Below are 25,935 nucleotides of genomic sequence, written 5' to 3' on the forward strand. Positions count from 1 at the left end.
ACAGTGAGTGATGGCCTGTAGTGGACACTTGGATGGCAGAGGCTGCACACACTGTGTTTTGCACAGTGAGTGATGGCCTGTAGTGGACACTTGGATGGCAGAGGCTGCACACACGGTGTGTTGCACAGTGAGTGATGGCCTGCTGTGGACACTTGGAGGCAGAGGCTGCACACACTGTGTGTTGCACTGTGAGTGATGGCCTGTAGTGCACACTTGGATGGCAGAGGCTGCACAAACTGTGTGTTGCACAGTGAGAGATGGCCTGTAGTGGACACTTGGATGGCAGAGGCTGCACACACTGTGTGTTGCACAGTGAGTGATGGCCTGCAGTGGACACTTGGATGGCAGAGGCTGCACACACTGTGCGTTGCACAGTGAGCGATGGCCTGCTGTGGACACTTGGATGGCAGAGGCTGCACACACTGTGTGTTGCACAGTGAATGACGGCCTGTAGTGCACACTTGTATGGCAGAGGCTGCACACACTGTGTGTTGCACAGCGAATGACGGCCTGTAGTGCACACTTGGATGGTAGAGGCTGCACACACTGTGTGTTGCACAGTGAGCGATGGCCTGAAGTGGACACTTGGATGGCAGAGGCTGCACACACTGTGTGTTGCACAGTGAGTGGTGGCCTGTAGTGGACACTTGGATGGCAGAGGCTGCACACACTGTGTGTTGCACAGTGAGTGATGGCCTGTAGTGGACACTTGGATGGCAGAGGCTGCACACACTGTGTGTTGCACAGTGAATGACGGCCTGTAGTGCACACTTGTATGGCAGAGGCTGCACACACTGTGTGTTGCACAGCGAATGACGGCCTGTAGTGCACACTTGGATGGTAGAGGCTGCACACACTGTGTGTTGCACAGTGAGCGATGGCCTGAAGTGGACACTTGGATGGCAGAGGCTGCACACACTGTGTGTTGCACAGTGAGTGGTGGCCTGTAGTGGACACTTGGATGGCAGAGGCTGCACACACTGTGTGTTGCACAGTGAGTGGCCTGTAGTGCACACTTGGATGGCAGAGGCTGCACGCACTGTGTGTTGCAGAGTGAGAGAGGGAAAGAGGTTAACGCATGAATGAAGGAGACTTCAAATATTGTGCGCTGCAGAGTGTTTAATGGAACGTGGTCAGCACATGGATGGAAGAGGCTGTACATATTTTGTGCTTCACAGTAAATTATGGGAGATAGTGTGCACATGGGTGTTGAACAGTAAAAGATGGGAGATAGTGTGCAAATGGATAATGGAGCTGCACATATTGTGTGTTGAAGAGCAAATGATGGAAGACTGTGTGCACATGGATGGCGGAGGCTACACACACTGGGTGCTACGCAGTGAGTGATGGAATGTAGTGTGTGTATCGATGAACAAGGCTGAAGGCATCATTACTGTAGACTGTCTCATGGAGGAGGCTGCTCGTATACATGTGTGCAGTTTAACAGATTGAATGCTCTGTGCACATCCAATTGGGAGGCTGCATACATTGTTTGTTTCACAGTAATTGATGGGAAGCAATGTGCACATGTGTGAAGGGGCAGCACATATTGTATGCAGTACCACAAGATATTGAATATTATGTGTGCACAGATGGAGGAGGCTTCACATGTGTTCTACACAGTAAGTGATTTGAAGTAGTGTGGACATGTATGGAGGAGGCTGCATCTATCGCGTGCTGCACAGCAAGATGGAATGCTCTGTCGCATGGATGGAAGCAGCAGCACATGCTGCACAGCAAGAGATGGAATGCTCTGTTGCATGGATGGAGGCGGCAGCACATATTGTATGCTGCACAGCAAGAGATGGAATGCTCTGTCGCATGTATGGAGGAGGCAGAACTCTGTCTGTGTCGAATGACACAGAATGCTCTGCCGCATGTATGGCAGAGGCAGCACAATGCACGTGTGGCACTGTAAGAGATAGAATGCTCTGTCACATGTATGGCAGAGACATCACATGGCACGTGTGGCACTGCAAGAGATGGAATGCTCTGTCACATGTATGGTGGAGGCAGCACATTGCACGTGTGGCACTGTAAGAGATAGAATGCTCTGTCACATGTATGGCAGAGGCTGCACTTTGCACGTGTGGCACTGCAAGAGATGGAATGCTCTGTCACATGTATGGTGGAGGCAGCACATTGCACGTGTGGCACTGTAAGAGATAGAATGCTCTGTCACATGTATGGCGGAGACATCACATGGCACGTGTGGCACTGTAAGAGATGGAATGCTCTGTCACATGTATGGCGGAGACATCACATGGCACGTGTGGCACTGTAAGAGATAGAATGCTCTGTCACATGTATGGCGGAGACATCACATGGCACGTGTGGCACTGCAAGAGATGGAATGCTCTGTCACATGTATGGCAGAGGAAGCACATGGCACGTGTGGCACTGTAAGAGATAGAATGCTCTGTCACATATATGGCGGAGACATCACATGGCACATGTGGAACTGCAAGAGATGGAATGCTCTGTCACATTTATGGCGGAGACATCACATGGCACGTGTGGCACTGCAAGAGATGGAATGCTCTGTCACATGTATGGCGGAGGCAGCACTTTGCACGTGTGGCACTACAAGAGATGGAATGCTCTGTCACATGTATGGCGGAGGCAGCACATGGCATGTGTGGCACTACAAGAGATTGAATGCTCTGTCAGATGTATGGCGGAGGCAGCACACTGCACGTGTGGCACTGCAAGAGATGGAATGCTCTGTCAGATGTATGGCGAAGGCAGCACATTGCACGTGTGGCACTGCAAGAGATGGAATTCTCTGCCACATGTATGGCGTAAGCAGCACATTGCACGTGACGTGTGGCACTGTAAGAGATGGAATGCTCTGCCACATGTATGGCAGAGGTAGCATGTTGCACGTGTGGCACTGCATGAGATGGAATGCTCTGTCACATGTATGGCATAGGCAGCACATTGCACGTGTGGCACTGCAAGAGATGGAATGCTCTGCCACATGTGTGGCAGAGGCAGCACATTGCACATGACGTGTGGCACTGCAAGAGATGGAATGCTCTGCCACATATATGGCGGAGGCAACACATTGCACGTTGGGTACTGCAAGAGATGGAATGCTCTGTCACATGTATGGCAGAGGCAGCACATTGCACATGTGGCACTGCAAGAGATGGAATGCTCTGCCACATGTATGGCGGAGGCAGTACATTGCATGTAACGTGTGGCACTGCAAGAGTTGGAATGCTCTGCCACATGTATGGCAGAGGCAGCATGTTGCACGTGTGGCACTGCATGAGATGGAATGCTCTGTCACATGGATGACGGAGGCAGCACATTGCACGTGTGGCGCTGCAAGAGATGGAATGCTCTGTCACATGTATGGCGGAGGCAGCACATTGCACGTGTGGCACTGTAAGAGATAGAATGCTCTGTCACATATATGGCGGAGACATCACATGGCACATGTGGAACTGCAAGAGATGGAATGCTCTGTCACATTTATGGCGGAGACATCACATGGCACGTGTGGCACTGCAAGAGATGGAATGCTCTGTCACATGTATGGCGGAGGCAGCACTTTGCACGTGTGGCACTACAAGAGATGGAATGCTCTGTCACATGTATGGCGGAGGCAGCACATGGCATGTGTGGCACTACAAGAGATTGAATGCTCTGTCAGATGTATGGCGGAGGCAGCACACTGCACGTGTGGCACTGCAAGAGATGGAATGCTCTGTCAGATGTATGGCGGAGGCAGCACACTGCACGTGTGGCACTGCAAGAGATGGAATGCTCTGTCAGATGTATGGCGAAGGCAGCACATTGCACGTGTGGCACTGCAAGAGATGGAATTCTCTGCCACATGTATGGCGTAAGCAGCACATTGCACGTGACGTGTGGCACTGTAAGAGATGGAATGCTCTGCCACATGTATGGCAGAGGTAGCATGTTGCACGTGTGGCACTGCATGAGATGGAATGCTCTGTCACATGTATGGCATAGGCAGCACATTGCACGTGTGGCACTGCAAGAGATGGAATGCTCTGCCACATGTGTGGCAGAGGCAGCACATTGCACATGACGTGTGGCACTGCAAGAGATGGAATGCTCTGCCACATGTATGGCGGAGGCAACACATTGCACGTTGGGTACTGCAAGAGATGGAATGCTCTGTCACATGTATGGCAGAGGCAGCACATTGCACATGTGGCACTGCAAGAGATGGAATGCTCTGCCACATGTATGGCGGAGGCAGTACATTGCATGTAACGTGTGGCACTGCAAGAGTTGGAATGCTCTGCCACATGTATGGCAGAGGCAGCATGTTGCACGTGTGGCACTGCATGAGATGGAATGCTCTGTCACATGGATGACGGAGGCAGCACATTGCACGTGTGGCGCTGCAAGAGATGGAATGCTCTGTCACATGTATGGCGGAGGCAGCACATTGCACGTGTGGCACTGTAAGAGATAGAATGCTCTGTCACATATATGGCGGAGACATCACATGGCACATGTGGAACTGCAAGAGATGGAATGCTCTGTCACATTTATGGCGGAGGCAGCACATGGCACGTGTGGCACTACAAGAGATTGAATGCTCTGTCAGATGTATGGCGGAGGCAGCACACTGCACGTGTGGCACTGCAAGAGATGGAATGCTCTGTCAGATGTATGGCGGAGGCAGCACACTGCACGTGTGGCACTGCAAGAGATGGAATGCTCTGTCAGATGTATGGCGAAGGCAGCACATTGCACGTGTGGCACTGCAAGAGATGGAAATCTCTGCCACATGTATGGCGTAAGCAGCACATTGCACGTGACGTGTGGCACTGTAAGAGATGGAATGCTCTGCCACATGTATGGCAGAGGTAGCATGTTGCACGTGTGGCACTGCATGAGATGGAATGCTCTGTCACATGTATGGCATAGGCAGCACATTGCACGTGTGGCACTGCAAGAGATGGAATGCTCTGCCACATGTGTGGCAGAGGCAGCACATTGCACATGACGTGTGGCACTGCAAGAGATGGAATGCTCTGCCACATGTATGGCGGAGGCAACACATTGCACGTTGGGTACTGCAAGAGATGGAATGCTCTGTCACATGTATGGCAGAGGCAGCACATTGCACATGTGGCACTGCAAGAGATGGAATGCTCTGCCACATGTATGGCGGAGGCAGTACATTGCATGTAACGTGTGGCACTGCAAGAGTTGGAATGCTCTGCCACATGTATGGCAGAGGCAGCATGTTGCACGTGTGGCACTGCATGAGATGGAATGCTCTGTCACATGGATGACGGAGGCAGCACATTGCACGTGTGGCGCTGCAAGAGATGGAATGCTCTACCACATGTATGGCGGAGGCAGCATGTTGCACGTGTGGCACTGCATGAGATGGAATGCTCTGTTCGCACAGATGGAGGAGGCTTCACACATTGTGTGCTACACAGTAAGTGATGGGAAGCAGCGTGCACATGTATGGAGCAGGACACACATACCGTATACTGCACCAAAAGAGATGCGATGCTCTGTTGCATGAGTGGAGGAGGCTGCAAATAGTGGGCTCGTTTCAATAGACGTATTTTTTCTGTGGGTGTAGGAGCGTATACAAGAAGAAGACACATGCTCAAACTGAACCCAATTCACGTAGCCTAAAATGTGGAGACACCCATAATATACAACTACAACAGACTGCTAACCAGTGAGCACAGTTTCTGAGCTTTGGACTCTGCAACATCTAGAAGAACTAGGGCGGGAGTCCATGATCATTTCAGAAGTAAAACACGAGTACATGCAACTTGTAGATAGAACAAGTAGACACATTCTAATTGTTTTTAGAAAGGATAATCACTATGAACTGTAAATGCATTCATATAGCGCATACTACCCCTGACGAGGCCTTGAAGCACTTTATGGCTTCGAAGTTCAGATCTGTAAACCCGTGGTCCTCACTGAATCACTGCAGTCAGATCAGTCTCCAAACACAGGACGCAGCCCTGAAGCAGCACTGGCGCCTCTGGGAGACTTTGAGCAGATTCTCCTTCTCAGATGTCACATGGATCTCAATTAGGGGTAGCCAGGGGTAGCAGCTGCTCGCCCAGGCTTTCCCTCTGGTAGTCCATCACCTATGTCCTTCTGAACCAGATCCTTACTACATGATGTGTTGCTGGAGGAATTACTCTTTTTAACACCTTGGCTGCATCTGGAATTCCGCGCCGGTGCTGGACATTCCGATTGCGGGCGTGGTCATGACGGCTCCCGGCCGTCATCAGCACACACCCACCGTGACTCATGTCGTTCGGGAGCCGTCATGAGCACTAAAGGGGTTAAATACACAGAAATAGAATTCCCTAAAGAAATCTTTATTTTCATTATACAGAACGTTCTCTTCCTCTGTGAGATAGGATGCTGACCGGCTAAACTGTGGTACCTTCTAGCGCATGACACCGGCAGCGCGTGCCAGGAAGAGCCACCCCTCTCCTCATGTCAGTCCTGGGTCCCTCGTTGTATTACTTTACTTGGTGCTTCCAGAAATCAAAGGAAGAAAACTCTCTATATAGGCATTGAGTGCACCACTGAGCTAAAATTCCCATTTTTTCCCCAATTCCCGTAAACATCCCTTTCCTCCACCCATTGCAACCAACTGGACTGAGAAACTTACTGCCTGTGCGTAGGCGCCATATGCTCCGAACTGGATAGCCATTGGGTTAAACATGCCCATCTGTCCAGCCATCTGCTGCATGCGCCTCATTGTGCGCTCCTTGTCTGTGTCGGCGAACTTGACCACTAGGCTCGAAGACGCCCCCTATAGGAAAGAAACAAAGGAGACGTTCTTGTAATGTATTTGTGGTTTGTGAACCTGCATGTTAATTTCATTCACTTATTGAGACAAGATGCACACAGGGTACAGCATTTCACATTCAGAGGTGAACTAATAATAACATGGGGTCCCTCCTTACATATTTAAAATGAATGTAGAAGGACATACACATACAGCATGGAAATAACATATACCTATGCATCATCAAAATTACCCTACCTAGTGTAGTTTGAGAAGAGCACACATTGATGAAACCCCAAATATTGTTCAGATGCTGTGGTCACTGAAGGATGCTACCACAGACACAGGATGAGCCTTCCTCCTGGGTAGGCTTAGAGATCTGGGGCCCGATGTAGGTAGGTAAATACCGGTCGGAAACGGCCGAAAATACCGATTTTCGCCCGTTTCCGACCAGTATTTGTATATTGAGATGTAGGGGCATGTCAAATTACAGAATAGATAATTTTACCGATTCTGTAAAATACCGAATCGGTAAAATTACCGATTCTGTAATTTAACATGTAGGTAGCACTGTAATCAGTGCTACAAGGGTTTAAGAATTCGTTATTTACCACCAACTAGAAGTTGGTGGTAAATAATGAAAACCCTTCAAAAAGCATTTTTTTTGCTTTAAAAATGTGCCATGTTGCAGACATACATGTATGTCAGCAACATGTGCACCCATGCACAATTGAGGGGTGCAACAGGGTGTCAAAGTGACACCCTGTCCCCCTTTCAAAATCAGTAATTTTACCGAATCGGTATTTACAGATTCGGTAATTGGCATTGATTCCTATGGGCCTCAGGCCCATAGGAATCAACGCCAATTACTGAATCGGTAAATACAGATTCGGTAATTACCGAATTTTACCGATTCGGTAATTTAAAAATAGAAATTACCTACATCCCATTTACCTACTCTTAAATACCGAATCGGTATGATTCGGTATTTAAGAGTAGGTAAATCGGGATTACCTACATCGGGCCCCTGATGTTAATGTTAATGTTAATAGGAATTTGTAGAGCGCACTTACACCGAGCGGCTTCATGGCGCTAGAGAGGCTTAGTATGCTACCAGGATAATCTATTTGTACGCTTGCAGAAACAGCCAGATCTTGAGAAGGTTTCTAAATTGCAGAATGTTAGTGCCAGACCGGATTTCCAGAGGGAATGAGTTCCAAAGTTTAGGAGCGAGGACCACAAATCTGAAGCCTCCTTGTCGTACTCGCTTGAGCTTGAAGGTTGGAATTGTAAGCAGTGAAAGATGGGCCGAGCGAAGATTACGTGCCGGGGAGTGTCTGAGTATCAGGTTGTTGATAAATGCGGGGCAATTGCCATGTAAAGCTTTGAATACAAGACAGCCTGTTTTAAAAGCACAGCGCTGAGAAATGGGGAGCCAATGTAGTTTCTTTAGCACAGGCGTGACTGATTGCAATCTTGGTTGTCGAAGGACCAGCCGAGCTGCCTGGTTTTGAACCAGTTGCAGCCGTTTGCACAATTAGAGAGGCATACCCAGGTATACCGAGTTGGCATAGTCTAACTGTGATAGAACGGTGGCAATTATAATCTGGATCAAAGCATCATGGGTAAAAAAACAGTGTATCTTCCTGATCTTGCGCAACTGGAAGAAGCATTTAGAGCTCACTGTGCCGACCTGGGACTTCAACGTGAGTTCTTTATTAAGGGAGACTCCCAGTGTTTTGGCCGAGATAGACGGGGAAGGTGGGGGGCCCATTGCTGGAGGCCAGTAGTGTGGGCCCCAGAACTTATGGCTATCCCCGGTCAGGACGAGCTCAACCTTTCCTGGGTTTAATTTGAGGTGGTTATGGTCCATCCACTGTTGTATGTAAAGTATAGTGGACTGAAAGTCCATAACAGAGCTGTCAGAGCCGTCTATCCTAAAGACCAACTGTAAATCGTCCGCATAATTGAAGACTGTCATGTTTCTTTCCTTAACCCCTTCTACGCTCATGACGAGCTCAGCTCCTCATGAGGTACACCTCTCGTACACTCATGACGAGCTGAGCTCGTCATGTAACGCGGGTTTAAAAAAACTCAGCGCACCGCGGTAAATCCCACCGCGGCTAAGTTGTTAAGGGATTGAATCAAAGGGGAAATGGAGATATTGAATGAATGAGGGGAGAGTGCCGAGCCCTGTGGAACTCCACATGTGATTATGCGTGAGGGAGCCAGGAAGGGCCCTTGGCGGACCGCCTGAGACCTACCATCCAGGAATGAGGTGAGCCAGCAGGCAGCGATGCCTTGAATGTCAGCCAGTTTGACACGGTCGACCAAAATTGTGTGGTCGACCATGTCAAAGGCCGCAGATAGATCCATTAGTACCAGTGCTTGTGGGGAGCCCTTATCAGCACAGTCCCGGAGAGTGTCTAGAACCGCCAATATGACTGTTTTGGTACAATGGGCCAGCCGGAACCCTGCCTGGTAAGGATCAAGGTATTTGGTTTCTTCCAGGAATTTAGAGAGACTATTAGCTACATTTGCCTCCAATATTTTAGCAAGAAACTGGAGCAGGGATATCGGGCGGTAATTGGATAAAAGCGTGGGGTCAGCTCCTAGTTTCTTTAGCAGAGGTACCACTATGGCTTTCTTAACCCCTTCGACGCTCATGACGAGCCCAGCTCGTCATGTAGGGCCCATTGATTTCAATGGAAAGTCAATGGACCTACATGCATACCCCTTAGCAGCCAAGTGGTTAAAAGCCATGGGGACTTGGCCTGATGAGAGAGAATCATTCAGGAGGGTGAGAACAGGGCCGTGGAGGGCTGTGAGACAGTCTTTGAGTATGTGGGGTGGCAGCAGTCAGAAGGGGCACCCCATTTAACCTTTGTGAGGAGTTTCTGGAAGGTTTCAGTATTAATACTAGGAAAGTGGCTTATCGTGTTATTGTTTTTGGGCATGGTCGAGGTCCTGGGAGTGAGAGGATGCTTGGGGATGTTGGCCTTAATAATGGTGATTTTGTCGATGAAATAGTCATTGACGGAGTTGCACAGTGCCTGAGAAGGTAAGGCCTTCAGTAGGATTCTCTCTGGGTTAGACAGTTCATTAACTATGTTAAATATTTCTTTGGAATTTTTATTGGTGTTGATAATGCGTGAGGAGAAGTGGCTAGCTTTGGCTGTAAGAATGCATTTCTTATATTCTTTCCTGGCAGCGATATAAGTGAGTTTTTTATCCGGGCAGTATTTCGATCGCCACTGTCTCTCCAGTTGGCGCAGCGACAGTTTCTGGTTTTTAAGCTCAGAGGAGAACCATCTAGGCGGGTCAGTATGACGGGCTGATTTTAACCTAGTGAGGGGAACGTGCTTATCACTGGCATTCAGTAGCCATTTGGATACATTTGCTTCTGTAGCCTCGATGTCTGTCCCCCGGTGCGGGGCCGTGTCAGATAGCGTACATAGGAAGTCTTCTTTATTCGCAGTGTTCCATTTTCTAGCAAGGCCACCTTTGGTCGTACTAGGTTTCTCAGTGGACGGGAAGGTGAGTGTAAATTTCAGTATCTGGTGATCAGACCAAATACATAGTGTAACGATAGGGGTGGAGGTGGTCTTTCCATTGGTCCAGACTTGGTCTAGGGTGTGGCCTTTCTGGTGGGTAGGGGACAGGACCTGTTGAGTGAAGTTAAGATTTGTAAGAAGGTCCGTCATTTCTGCCGAGTGCGGGCCTTCAAGGGGGTCTTTGTACCAGTAGTTGAAGTCTCCTACAAGCAGGACTTTGGCGTGGTCAGTTACGAGTTTAGCTATCTGATCGCTGAGTGCTAAAGGGAAGGAGGGCATGTTGTTGGGAGGCCTATAGAGTAGTACACAAACAAAGGAGTCATGAAGAGATTCGAGCTTTAGTACAATGTTCTCAGTTTCTTTAAGGGAGAGGCTAGGCAGAGAGCAAAACCTATAGTCGGTGCGAATAATGGCTGCCACACCCCCTCCTTGTTTGCCTGATGGGCGATTCACGTGGGTGATGTAGTAGTTGTTAGGGATGGCCGCCAACATACACAGGGCCGGAGTCATCAGTGAGCCATGTCTCGGTTAGCAGAAGGATGCTGGGTTTATCCGATTTCAACAAGGAGAGAATGTCCAACTGATGTTTAACAAGGGATCGGATATTAAGATAGTAGATAGTTAGGGGCGTGGTTCCTGACTTGACCTGATTCTGAGGAGAGCTCTCATGGGCTTTGAGCATCTGTATTTCTGGGAACGAAGTCTGATTAGTCAGGATTTCATGGCCGGGGAGAAGTGACAGAGTGTCCCTGAGGGGATGCAGATGGGTAGAATGCAAGCTTATAAGGGTTCCCGAGTTGTAAGTGGGAAAATGGGCATTATGGCTGGCCCCTGGGCACGACCGGGCGTGGACGGGCGCAGACAGGCTTGCCTTTGGCGCGCCCACAGCGTGGCCGCTGCGCACGTCCGCTGCGCTCCCGCGTGGCGTGCTGCATTGGGCCGATTCGCCGCCCTCTGCTCCTCTCTATCGCAGCGTGATTGGCTGTTACCGGGGAGTCTCCAGGGGCACCGTGGTACCCTGAACCAAGCAAGAGAATCGATTGAGAGTCATGGCAGTCAAGTAAAATTCAAGTTCCTTTCTTTAAAAACAGTAATTCCCACTACGTGCAACAATGATTCTAGCAGCAGCGCAACCTACAGTGCGATTCCCACCGCTGTGATCAGCCTTTAGTACCGGTTTCCCGCCCTCTGCTCTGCCCTATCGCAGCGTGATTGGCTGTTACCGGGGGATTCTCCAGGGGCAACGAGGGACCTGGAACCAAGCAAGAGGATCGATTGAGAGTTATGGCAGTCAAGTAAAATTCAAGTTCCTTTCTTTAAAAACAGTAATTCCCATTAAAAGCAATTTCTAAGTGCAACAAAGATTCTAGCAGCAGCGCAGCCTACAGTGCGATTCCCACCGCTGTGATCAGCCTTTAGTACCGGTTCCCCGCCCTCTGCTCCGCCCTATCGCAGCCTGATTGGCTCTTACCGGGGAAGTCTCCAGGGGCAACGAGGGACCCGGAACCAAGCAAGAGGATCTATTGAGAGTTATGGCAGTCAAGTAAAACTTAAGTTCCTTTCTTTAAAAACAGTAATTCCCTCAACCCTACTCCACTCTGTTTTACTCTGTTCTACAATTCAGTCTCCTACACTCCTCATTAAACAACAATTTGTTCCTCTATACTCAACTGTAATCTACAATAGTCTGTTCTATGCTCTACTTTGTTCAGAAATACACTCTTCTATACTTCACTCTATTCATCAATGCTCTCGTTTATACTCAATTAAACAATACACTCTTCTATATGCCATTCTGTTAAGCAATGCACTCTTTAATGCTCCACTTTATCAAGCAATACAATGTTCTATGCTCTGCTCTATTCAGCAATACTCTTGTATACTCCACTTTATTTAGCAATACACTCCTCTATTCAACAATATACTCTTCTACACTCCACTCTGGTCAACAATATGCTCTTCAACGCTCGACTTTATTGAGCAATAGACTCTTCTATGCGCCATTTTATTCAATAGTACTCCTCTATACTCTACTCTATTCAGCAATACACTCTTCTGCACTACACTCTATTAAAAAATACTCTCTTCTATTCTCCAATCTCTTTAGTTGTACACTCTTGTATACTCCACTATATTCAGCAATATACCCTTTTACACTCAAATATGTTTAAACATACGCTCTTCTACTGTCTATTCTATTCAACAGTACACTCTCCAATGCTCCACTTTAGTCAGCAATACACATTTCCATACTAGACTCTGTTCAGCAATACATTCTTCTGTACTGCACTTTATTCAGCACTACACTCTTCTATACTCCACTCTAATCAGTAATACTCTGCAATATTCCACTCAAATCAGCAATACTCTATTTTACACTCCATTCTAATCAGCAATGCACTCTTCTGCACAGGACTGACTCTATTCAACGATACACTTTTCTATTCTCCATTCTATTCTGCAGTAAACTCTGCTATACTCCACTCTAATCAGTAATATTCTATTTTACACTTCACTCTAATCAGCAATGCACTCTTCTCCACAACACTCTATTCAATGATACACTCTTCTATTCTCCAATGTTTTCGGCAGTACACTCTTCTATACTCCCTTATATGCAACAATACTCACTTTTACACTCAATTCTATTCAACAGCACACTCTTCAGCGCTACACTTTTTTCAGCAAAACACTTTTCTATACTATGCTCTATTTAGCAACGCACTCTTCTATGCTCCACTTTCTTCAGCAGTACACTCTTCTGTACACCAGTCTCTTCAGCAAAACAGCCATTTATGCACCACTCTGTGAAAAATACACTATTCGATCTCTATTCCTTTCTATACTCCTTTCTAATCAACAATACACTATTCTACATACCACTCTATTGGACAATACGCTCTCCTACACTCCACTCTATTGCACAATACACTCTTTTACACTCCACTCTATTCAGAAACACACTCTTCTATTCTCTTTTCTATGCAACAATACGCTGTTCTATATTGCACTCTATTTAGCAATAGACTCTTCTAGACTCCACTCTGTTCAGCATTATCCACTCAAATCAGCAATACTCCATTTTACACACCACTCTATTCAACAATGCACTCTTCTACGTGCAATACTCGCTTTTACACTCAATTCTATTCAACAATACACTCTTCAGCGCTACCCTTTTTTCAGCAAAACACTTTTCCATACTACGCTCTATTAAGCAACGCACTATTCAATGCTCCACTGTCTTCAGTATAACACTCTTCTATACTCAAGTCTATTCAGTAAAACAGTCATTTAAGCACCACTCTGTGAAAAATACACTATTCAATGCTCTATTCCTTTCTATACTCCTTTTTAATCAACAATACACTATTCTACATACCACTCTATTTCACAATACACGCTTCTACACTTCACTCTATTCAGAAACACACTCTTCTGTACTCTATTCTATGCAACAATACGCTGCTCTATGTTGCACTCTATTTATCAATAGTCTTCTATACTCCACTCTATTCACCAATGCACGCTTCTATACTCTACTTTATTCAGCAATACTGTGCTATACTCCACTCTGTTCAGCGACACACTCTTCTGCATGCCACTTTATTAAAATACACTGTCTTCTATACTGCACTCTATTCAACATTTCAGGCCTCGATGGCCTTCTCTATTTAATACACTTTTTACACTCTAGTCAACAATACTCTTTTCTATTGTACACTGTATTCAACAATACACTATTCTATGCTCCTCTCTAATCAACAATATGCTCCATAGTCTGCTCTGTAAAAAAAAAATAGTCTTCTACACTATTCTATAGCCCACTATATTTAACAATACCCTATTCTATGCTCCATTCTGTTCAACAATACACTACTTTTAACTCCGCTCTTTGGGGCATATTATCAAGGACGGGTGATACATTATCGCCGCTTTTATCGGCAGGAAACTGCCGATAAAACAGCGATAATGGGCTTGATAATATGCTCTATAGAATTCCTATCGAAGCCCATGTTAAATGTGAAGACATCTAACATGGGCTTCGATAGAAATTCTATAGAGCATATTATCAAGCTGATTATCGCCGTTTTATCGGCAGTTTCCTGCCGATAAAAGCGGCGATAATGTATCGCCCGTCCTTGATAATATGCCCCTTTGTTTCTAAAAACAAGTAGAGAAAAACCAAGGACCCATAACAGAGCCTTGAGGGGCATCGCATTGAAGAGGGCAGTTTTTAGAGCACGGATACTTTAAAAATCCGAGTTGGTGCTCTTTGAGAGGTAAGACTGAAACCAATACCATACAGAACACAAAAGAAAGTGATGGCAAGAGAGTGGGGTGAACTGAATTCATCATATTTGTGGAATAACACACAACATTTTAAACACATAGAAAACAGTGAAACAAACAGCCTACTCTGCTATAATCTGCACTTTTCTACTTTTGGACCTCAATATTCCTTTTTAAAGACCTGTTTGTGGGGCATTCCAGACTGCTGGAACAGTGGGTCTGTGAAATAATAACAGGTCAATAAGATCTGGGTTTATACTACAGGTTCAAATCCCAGCAGAGCCAAATCAGTCTATCCGAGTAACAATAACCACTCTTTTATACACTGCAATGAAATGGCAACACTGTTGTAGAAAGCACAACTCAAACAATAAGTTATTATGCAATCTGCATGTACTGCTTCATTTTCTTGTCAAATCTGTTTGTCAGGGGAACTCTCTGCTTAGTGTAATTTTAACAATGTAAGAATCAAGCAGAAACTTGTCAAAGCCATCATCAGAATTACAAAAGGAAGTGTGGGGTACACTGGGCAACCTTCAATCAATTGAGCAAACTGGGGATAGGTATTAGAACTGGGGATGTAATGCTTATGAGTAGTAATTTCAACAAAAATCCTGAAATTAAGTAAGAAGCACACCCTTTGGGCATGGAGCACAACACCAATACTCAACACTAGATGACCCAGCTACTAACACCCTTCCGCATCCTTGCAGCTAAGAATGACAACCCAAGAATGTCTCCGCCAAGGACTCTGGGTCCTTGACAAGCACTATGGAAATGCTGTGATACAATTACCCTGTCAATTATGCGACAGAATAAAAGTGAACAAATGACCTTTACACCTTCCACCTACTACTTTATCTTTTTGTTCTTAGAGCTCCATCAGAACATACATTTTATTATTTAGTTTATCTTACAATTACAGTTCTAAGGACTACTCTGTTTTGCCGACATATGATATTCATCAGTTTCCGTAAGCATGCACTCAAAATTTGAATCAATGTCTGTAGAAGATGGAAACAATGGTCCATTTGTTTTTTCATACTTGAGAGGTTTCATCCAATCAGGGACCATTGCAAGGATTATTGGAAATTCAGGGGAAGTAACATTTTGCTGACTCATTAGATCACATTTGGGGATATTTTATTTTTATAGGTGAGCTCTGGCGCCCTCTTTAGCCTAGAATTGACATGTCGTAGCATGAGAACTGCGCCCCATGCTGGCTTCGCTCAATATGACATACAATCTGCATTTTGACGCATACAAAAGTTTTTCTTTGTCACACTATGTCGGTTTGTTTTCTTTTGATCACTTCTTGAATATCTGCCCAACACAGAAGCAGGTTAACTCTATGACTCGCAGAACAATGGCCGACATGAAAGAAAGCCTCTACACTGCCTGGCAGCGATACAGCAAGCAGTCCTTTGCTATAGGATGAAACAATTTGAAATGGCAAGGGATTGTTCTTTCTGACCTGCCACTCTCACTCCCCCCGCTCGCTCCCCCTGCATGTTCGCTTGCTTGCTAATAAATCTATAACCACTTGAGCCACGCGGCGATGAACGAGGAGGGAAATGAATGGCTTAACGAAACAAAGGCGAGAGGGAGATGAATGCGCCATTCAAGAATGTAGATCAGGGTGCAAGACTTATTATGGTTCTGAGATGGAAATCAGCGATGCCGGCACTGCGTCGGAGGCCCTCGTGCCGACTGCTTCCTACTTTTTAATCACATGATGCTGAATATCGATCTTCCCAAATCACAGTCTTAATTGCAGCTCATCGACATGCGCATATTTTAATGCATATAGTCCCTGCTAATTATCACCCGGCTCCAGCCTTTAATTAGATTGCAACATTCATTTAATTAACCCTGATCCGAAAGCTGTTTGGTAGCCTGTTTCTAATGATCGCTGGCTGTGTTGTGAGCAGCACGCAAGGAGTCATGCATGATGTTGGCCCACGCATGAAGGACTCTTATGCAGACCTCTCAATCAGTCATGCCCACCACACTGATGTAGATTGATATTGACTGTACTTGCCTTAATATGTGGAGGTTAAAAAGCCCTCTGATCCTTTCATGGTGGCACTGATGTACCAACCCAGTGCAAATTTCCAAGACTCATTGGAAATACACTCAGGGGCATGTGCCACTTTCTTCTCTGCTACAGGTGTGTACTGGCCTCTCAGCAATTTAAGTATTGGGATGGAAGTTAATTTGCAAGGTCAACTGCATGGACTACAATCTTCCTTGAACTGACACCTATCCAGACAGTGGGATCCTGAATGACACGTAAAGTGAAATGAAATGAAATATAAAGAATCTTATAACGCGCAACTAAGCCTGTAGGCATCAAGGCGCCTAACAACAAATCCAAAAACAAGTGTAAAATGACTACGGGTACACCTAGACAAAACCAGGGAAGGCAAACGTAATCACAACTGCATGGCATCAGGAATTTGACATATGAAGTTTAGACCAGTGACGTATTCAGAATGGATGTTCTGTGGTTCAATCAAAATGTAGAGTTGCTCACTTATTCAAGAGACCACAGACAGGACATAACATTCACACACTGTATAAGTAATGCACTTAGGAGGACAACCTCAACTCTACCCGAACAGCTCATCCATACAGCTTCACCTCTGTAATATGGAGAATGGCCTCTGCCCAATTGATAAAAACCCCATTGCATCTCATTCTGTTCAGGCAGATCAGTAACCTAGCTGTATTTCCTCTTAATTTCCAGATGTTAAAGTCTGCAAATAAACCCTTCCACGTCACCCCCAGCCCCCCTTGAGTTTGCTAGTTGCTGTCCTCAGGGTGAGGCAAGCAAAATAGGATGGAAAGTTTTTAAAAATCACAGTAACTTGTAGGAATGTATTCCCTTTAGATTTGAGGAACGTATTTTAATTTCCTTGGGTTCAGGAAAAAAGCGAATTCAAGGCCGTTTCACGTGTAGTCATTGGAGGGTCATCTGTGTGGATTGTCACTCGATCTTGCTTAATAGCCCCTAGAGTCCTTCACTGATTATAGTCCTCACACTTTCTAAATGTACTCATAGACAACTACTATTGATTTGTGAAACCCTAGTAAACTAACAATAAGTGACAAACCCTAGTGGCCCTGGTGGAAACTCTAGGACTCAACACAACTAGAGGACAAAGCGCTCAAGAGATGACACAACTTTGAGATTGCTGAAATAAAAAGAAATATCAGAATATTGAATTATTGTAGTATCAAACGTAAAACTGATCTACAAAGGTGGCGTAGAATGCACAGGACAGAGGCTATTATAATCGAGCCAAGTGCGAAGAATGGAGTCCTGTTTAGCCAGTATGTACACATTACCAGCAATTTAAGGAAGTGAGTAATAATGTATTGTGAACGTTACTGCATGATAACTCATAAGCTGCTACAAAGTACTGGCAATGCAGTGAAGGCCCTGGTCCATTTGTTATTCTAAAAATATGACAATCTGGGTCGCAAACAGTCCTGACCTATCTCCATACTCCCTTGTGCCACCCCCCAGCCCCTCCTTCCTTTACCCCAAATAAGTACAGCTACTAGATAGTGATAGTGAATTTTAAATCCACCGGGTAGATGACCTCATTAGGTCAGACTATGGGCTCCTCTTCATCGCCCTTGTTATTCAACATCTGTTTGCAGCAGTTGCCAGAATTAAGCAATCAGAACCCATTAAAATGACTAAAATGAGCCGGGAGCCAGACCAGCATCAAACATTGCACTCTTTGCAATGGTTGATGGAGCATTACCTCAGTTTTAATTTTGCTTAAAAAAATGTTTTGGGCCCACGGTCCAGAAGATGAGGCAATCCAATTGATGTGAACTACAACCAGGGTTACAGTTCATACTCTGAATGAAAAGAACCATGACTTGTTCATTGTGTCTTATCCCAAACTCCACCCTTGAGATTAGTGGTGGAGGTCACCCCCTTCTGTCTGCCTGGAAACTTGGAAGCAATGATAGACACAGAAGGGAAACCACAGAGAGAGGTTCTGAAATCCTAAAGAGCAAAAAGTAATAGAGGTTGACTTACAATTGGGTAGCAGACGAGAAGTACCTGATTTGTGGAAGGATTGCTAAATTCAGACAATAATATACCAAACTTTCCCCAAGTAAACTATCCCTATGATGGGGTAAACTCCACTAGTCGGTCAAAATCTGGAGTAAGCATTCCCTTCATAAAGCGGCAGATATTTCATTAACAACCAACTTGAACGCAGGCCTACAATCAAAATCAGGGTTCTCCAAAGTCAGTCCTGGAGAGCCGGATCCATGCCCGATTTCTAGCATATCCCCATTTGGATAAACGTAAAAATCTTGCATGGCTCCGGCCCTCCAGGACTGACTTTGGAAAACTCTGATCTAGCGCATTGCAAACGCAGACTTAGCATTGTAGCCCTCACAGCAACATTAAACAATATGGGATTAGCCAACAAACAGGAGGCTCCATCATCTACTCAGCCATTGATTCAATGCACACCAAAGACATCTGTGAAATGAAGACCTTAGAAATGTTTTTGCACAGGATGGCTTTGGAAACACGTGTAACACATGCTGAAGCATTTTGTGAACTAAGTCAGACTAGAATCTGAAGAAAACATATGTATTTGATGGACACACTATTCATTACCACACAGACCAAGACTGTCCACAGAGATCTGCTTTTCTTGGGTGGCCGACACAGCCTGCTAAACATTATCGCTTCTGTGTGACCTACACCGCGATGCAATTGCTACCTTGCAGTGTGAGTCTCTGGTGATGCCCATAGAATTTCATAGACATTCGCTTACAAGGCAATCTGCAAAGTCACTGATGCATTCACGCCACAGACAGCACTGTTTGCCTTCATTCCCCATTAGACTAAAATATATATATATATTGTCAAGGAGAGTTATGCAATGCAGGTTTGCTACTCGCCACAAGCTTCTTAGATCACACGCATAAGAATAAATAGTCTTCAAAGGCTATTGGCTTATGTCTATGTAATGGTATTTGTATTATGTGAACCTGGATGGGAAGGAGTAAACTACTGCTTAGTGATATATAGATGGGGCAGACACTAAGGTTATGTGCAATAGTACTGGGTAGGGATGGGAGTTTGGTTTCAGGAATGGAAGGCAGAAGAAACCAGGGGACCCCCCAAAGATTGATGACGTGCTTTCTGAAGAGGTAAGTTCGAAGCTACTTTCTGATCTGCACGAGTGATGGCGCAAGCCTGATGGGAGGAAGAATGTTGGCCAAGATCCTTGATACGTAGAGGAAGAAGGCTAGACTGCTGTTGTTCTCATTTCTGCACCTCCCAATTGCAAGATTGGGGACATCACGACTCCTTTTGTCATGCTGGCTGCAGGGTAGGTTGGGCTTTTGGTCAGAAATGCTGGTGCAGCAGTGGTTGGTTCTTTGTCGGTGATGCAGCAACTTATCATGATGATTCTGATGGGAGGTTCGGCCCTAGTAGGCCCATGAGAGTTGGGATATTTCCTCAGTTAATTGAATGCATGTAGAATGCCCTGCGAGCGGGTCAGCGTGGATGTAGGATGTCCATGGCTAGGGGCCTTGCACCCTGTCTGGTGGACGCGGGCTTGTCATTCTGAAGTCATCTTCAGGTAGGTAGAGCTTCACCTTCTTCAGTAGCATAAGCCGTTACCATGCTGCTATGTTTCTATGACCATGCGTACTATGATGGACAAGTTGGTACCTGCTGCAATCACAATGGCTTGATGCGTCTCTAACCAGGTTCCAGCTCATGCTATCATTCCACCATTTTAAAGGCCTACGACATGCATATGGTGACACAGATACAGCGTTTACATTATACTAGACAATGGATAAGTGAACAGGAGAGGCCATATGCACACTGCAGATTATGTCACACAGGTGCAGCAATAGTACACCTGTATCTGCCGAACAGAAAGCTTACATTCACTGAAAGCGAATGCATGGTTGGCAACACCCTACTGCTACTGCCACGTCACAACTAGTAACAAGAGAACATGTGACAGAGCACGCGTCCAGACAGGCAATATCAACTGGTATCATCAGACAGCGATGGATGTGCCTGCATCAGAGGATCGTCAGAAGATGAGGGCCCTCCAGAAGGCAGGTATGTCCTATTCTGCAAATATGACGCAGGCACAAATATGCAACATGCTGCCAAACATGAACAGGTATATCCTCTGCTGGACAAGGAGAATACTACTTTAGCATGCATTAGGTATGAGGAACATAGATAGTTATGGGCTGCACAGCCAGCTTAGTCTAGGTACAACATGTGACCAAAGGTTGGGTTGATCCACTACCACATGTAATTGGCTGTTTTCCTTATTATTAGCAACACATCAGAGGAGCTGGCCTAACGGCTAGGGTGCTCGACCTCGGACCTGGGGATCTGGGTTCGAGCCTCGGTAACAACGCCAAAAAACCTCCTGTGATTCTGGGCAAATCACTTAATCTCCCCATGCCTAAAATTAATGCGTGTCCTCATGTAACGTAACTGGTGCTATGTAAAGTGCTCTGATAACCAATTCAGTCCGCGCTTTATAAAACTCTGTAAAAAAAAAAAAAAACATCTGCTGTGGTCCACCCTCATGCTTCAGGCCATGGGTGTATTCTGTATCCATATCAGTGCTGATGTTTATTTCACCCTATCTTGCCTTAAGCAGTTTGCCGGCACCTGGCTGTCTGCCTGGTTGCAGTTCGGTAACCTTCTCTGTGGGGCCTCCCGTTAACCCCTTCAGAAGCTCTAGTCTCACACCCAACCACATCAAAGAGGCACAAGCGGAGTCGAACCCGCTGCTATTACTGCTCCGCTCAGTTGCTACAACTCAAACATGGCTGCTAATAGTGACCAATGTTCTCTGTAGGTGAGAGGAGCACAGGGTCCAAGTACCCGTCAACAGTCTGCAGGTGTTCACTGACATTCCAGGCTCCCTTTTGCACAACTTAAATACTGCAAAGGAATAGGGGGCATATGTAGGTAGCCTTTTGCGATTCGCCAAAGTTTGCGAATCGCAAACGGCATTTTGATATGTAGGTGCCACTTAGCAAAATAAGGAATCGCAAAAATTGCGATTCCTTAAATGCTATGTAGGGGTGCTTTAAAAATTGCGATTTTTGCATAAGGAATCGCAAAATACCACCTACTTCAAGTAGATGGTATTTTGCAATTTCCTTCAAAAATGCATTTTTTTTTTTAATTCAAAGTGCCATGTGGCGCACAGACATGCCCTTAGGGCATGTATGTGCGCTACATGTACTTACAGGCACATTCCAGGGGTGCAACAGGTGTCCTTTGGATACCCTTGCACCCTTGGAATTGCGATTCTCAAATTGCGATTTTCACACAGAAAATCGCAATTTGAGAATGTATCCTCATTCATTCCTATGGGCCTTTTGGCCCATAGGAATGAATGGGACACTCATTCCTTAATTGCGATTCGTAATTTGCTAATCGCAAATAAGGAATGTTAAAGATTCGCAAAAAAATTGTGAATTTTTACCTTCATTCCATTTTGCTATTCTCAAATAGCGATTCCTTAAAAATCGCTATTTGGGAATCGCAAAATGGAAATTACCTACATATGCCCCTAGGTGTCAAAGAGGTGTTATTTCAGCTCTGTTGGCCTCCAATGTTATCTATACGAGACAGGCATTCGTCGAAGGAAGCCCTGCGGGGGACGCGTGTGATGCTACCAGGACCTCTACAACTTTTCGGCGGCTAGCTCCTTTTTTGTTGATGTAGTTGGCGGTCCCTTCAGAGCCATAGAAGGACATGATGGAACCAATTAGCTCCCTTTGTCAAAGACGAGGATGCAAGGCCTGCGGCCTGGCTCTCCCTCTTATCCCATTTGGAGGTAATGAATTCCACAGCACAGAACAGTTTGAAGGAAGGGAACAAACGACAGCGACTGCAGCCTGCCAGGTCCCCCAGGGGCTCTTAGCTGTCCTAGCAGCTGCCTGCAAGGCTGCAGAGATGTGACTGGAGAGAAAAAAAAGCAGCTCGGATGAGTGTGCAGGCCCCACAAGGCCGCCTCGTGTGCCTGCATGATTCATACCCCCTGTCAGGCTGTCGGGCTGCCTGGCACTCTCTTCCAGGGGTGGGGAAGAGCTGATTTATTAGCTCATTTATAGAACAATGGGGAGGGTAGATAAAGTGTGCCCTGTGCCTCAGTGCATCCGGAATTAAAGGATGGGCTGTAATGAGATGATAATGCTGGGCTCACAGACTTTTAAACCCAGATTAAGGGCCTCGTTTGAGGTTTGGCGGGCGGACCACCAAACCGCTGGGGTGCAGAAACCGCGCCTCCGTTGCCCCACCCTCAGCCGACCAATGGAATGCGTAATGTTGGCAAGTCCACCATACCATGGCGACAGGGGGATGGACCCAGGCGCATTTTTATGTTTTGCAATGACAAACCCTCAAAATAGGAGTGTACAGATTCAGGATCCAAGACATTTATCACCGGGAAACATCACTTACAACGAAACTTTTACAACGCACTACCATTACAACGCGGTCATTACAACGCAAACCATTACAACGCATTGTGCTGGGGGGGGGGGCTCTAGGATAGGGAATAGGTTAATTTACTATCCAATAACCTTCCCTAGTGTCCACGGGGACTGGAGTTGGAATAGAAAATTAAACTATTCACTATCCAACACCCAAAAGCGCTATGCGTTGTAATGGTATGCGATGTAAAAACCGCGTTGTAAAGGCATGCGATGTAAAAGCATGCGTTGTAACGTCATACATCCTTTATCATCAGATGTCCTTTGTAGGAGATTTAAAAATGGGGTGACAGCGTTAGAAGTTCTGTCCTAAACAGGATGGGGGTTTGCGATGCCGCGCAACTGACAGCATCACAGCAGTTGCAAAAGTGCATCATATGGCAGAGAAGCTCCCCATCACTAAATAAGGGGGAGAAGAAAGAGGTGCGGGCTGATTTTTTCAGCAGATTGCCCATTACTACCCACCTCTGAGGAAATCATGGCAGGCTGGGGATTTGAAAGGGCTTCCTCAATATGCAACATTTATCAGCCCAAGCAGTGGCCTTTGAGGCTAATGCAAGCAAGGAACCGGGCCAGCCTAGCCCAGATTATATAGTAAAGGATAGCCAAGATTGGGGTGCAGTGGGCCCCTCAAACCCCTTGGTGCCAGTTCACCCGCTGCATGATGATGGCTCACGTCAATGCTTAACTGTCATGCTTGTCAAAATTAAGGAAAAATCTAGGAACACCTAAAAAGTAAGAGCAAAATGCGATGAAATAAGAAACAAAACAGATCGAGGAACCTGGGAAAAATTGTAGGATTTTGACCCAAATGATGAGAGAAGAAGGGGTTGGTACCCAACATTGCCTTATGATAATTCTTTCTAAAGCCATAAAATGTTGACCATAGCGAGACGGTGGGGGTTGGCGTGCCCATAAATAAATAAAGGCTGGCTGCTGACAATGACTGCGAGCTCTGTGAGGGCTCCAAAGTGGACTCTAGGTGTAGTCTGGCTTTCAAAGCACTATAACCAATTTATTTGTTTGATTTTTCTATAGCACGTACTCGACTCAAAGGTATCAGAGAACTTTACATGAGCACCAGTTGCGTTACAGACCGAGACATTCATTTTTTGTAGGCATGGGGAGATTAAGTGATTTGCCCAGAATCACAAGATGTTGAACGTCCCTGCCGAGACTCGAGCCCAGTTCCCCAGGTTCGAGGTCGACCGCTCTAGCCATTAGGCCACACCCTCTCCCAAATCCTTTGCTTTAGATTGCCCTGGTGGACTAACAAATGTTGGAAATTAGTTACTGGTGCAGATAGACTTCTGTGCTCTAGACTCACACACATTGTACAATTTGTACTCACTGACACTGTTCATATTTCTATGATAAAAAAAAACATTACCAGGTATTACATTTTGCTAGAAACTGTGAAGGTGAGCTCCTAGTAGTCAGTTGTTTTGACTGGTGATGCAAAATTCCATTCAGTCTCTTTCCTCGAGGGGTCTTCTGCAATGGTGAATCTCTTTTCAGGTGATGATTGGATATTCAAAGGGACATGGTAGGAATACAAATTTGTCTAGGTTGGTCCATTAGTGGAGATTTAGAGAGATGTCCTCTGCTGATTGGAAGCCATTAGTCATTGGCATTGCTGTTGGGTACCATGACGCAAGATCTATCTTGAGCCTATAGATCACGGATGAGAAAGGGAGTGCCAGGGATTGGGATTTAACTCATGGACTCAGCTACGACAAGGTGACAGGACCGTCACAAATGGGTCACTACAATGCTCTCAGTCGCAGTACACTCAATTGCAGCACTGATTTCCACATGTAAACTTATAATCCCATTTTGTTTACCATTGACGTCCTCCAGTTTACATCTTGAAGGAATGACCCGGAAGATTTGTCCCAATTAAACCTTACAGTATTGCCCCACCATGAGATAAAGGGTCTGTTAATATCATCACTTGTAATTGCGGATAGGGCCTGAAACGCCTGTTTCTGGCCCCATTATAAGTTACGTCACTAGGCTCTAAGTAACCCCAGTTGGGTGAGTTCTGTGCAAATCCTTAATATGAAAGAGGCCACTGCTCATCCCAGCCTGAAACCAATGGGGCTGACATCTCTGTAGACTAGAGCCTCCGGCCCCGTTGATACCCTACGGTGAAGGCTACTTCTATTTCCCGGCCTCCTTAGCCCTGTTCATTCCTCCTGCCTCTCTGATGCTTTTATAGACGTTGGCCTTGCAGAAATCAAGAAACTTTTGGAAATTTCCAAAATATGTGAGCAATATCCAAAATCCAAACTTTGCATGGAGCCCCGGAAGCCCCTGGGTCTCCCATCAGGTTATTGGCCATTTTAAAGCCCAATAGAAGTTGTCAGGAACAGGACTGTCTTTACGGCTCATGCTGAACGGAGGGTACCAGAGGGCAGCCAGGGTGTAAACTTTCATCTTTGAGTAGAGTTGAGATGGAATCCTGCCTGTTTAGCTCCCTGGCTGGATCCATTGCCTCATGAACACGAGGGACACTGGTTTTTGCCTGACAATGAATAGTTCTTCTGAGCGCTTAACCGCATGCGTGCGGGCGGAATTCCGCTCGTACGCTGACTTTTTCAAAAGCGCACTTTACGTGACGAGCTGGGCTCGTCATGAGCGTGCGAGGAGGCTACCTCATGACGAGCCCAGCTCGTCATCAGCGTCGAAGGGGTTAAGGTAGGCTAAAACAAGGAGGCACCGTGACCCGTTGCCAACCCCATCATTTTAAATGTTCCTGGGTGTTCCTGGGCGTGTCCA

General features: G+C 46.0%; 1 protein-coding gene across 1 annotated transcript in view; it reads right to left on the bottom strand.

Moving 5' to 3' along the window:
• CELF4 (CUGBP Elav-like family member 4) overlaps positions 1-25,935 on the bottom strand; it is a 1,317,354-nt gene that overhangs the window by 200,375 nt on the left and 1,091,044 nt on the right. Inside the window, exon 6 of the mRNA XM_078674731.1 lies at positions 6,650-6,793. Coding sequence (XP_078530857.1) covers positions 6,650-6,793 — 144 coding nt within the window. The remainder of the gene's footprint in view (positions 1-6,649; positions 6,794-25,935) is intronic.

Source organism: Lissotriton helveticus, chromosome 2_1 (genome assembly GCF_964261635.1).
Source record: "Lissotriton helveticus chromosome 2_1, aLisHel1.1, whole genome shotgun sequence".
Lineage (NCBI taxonomy): Eukaryota > Metazoa > Chordata > Amphibia > Caudata > Salamandridae > Lissotriton > Lissotriton helveticus.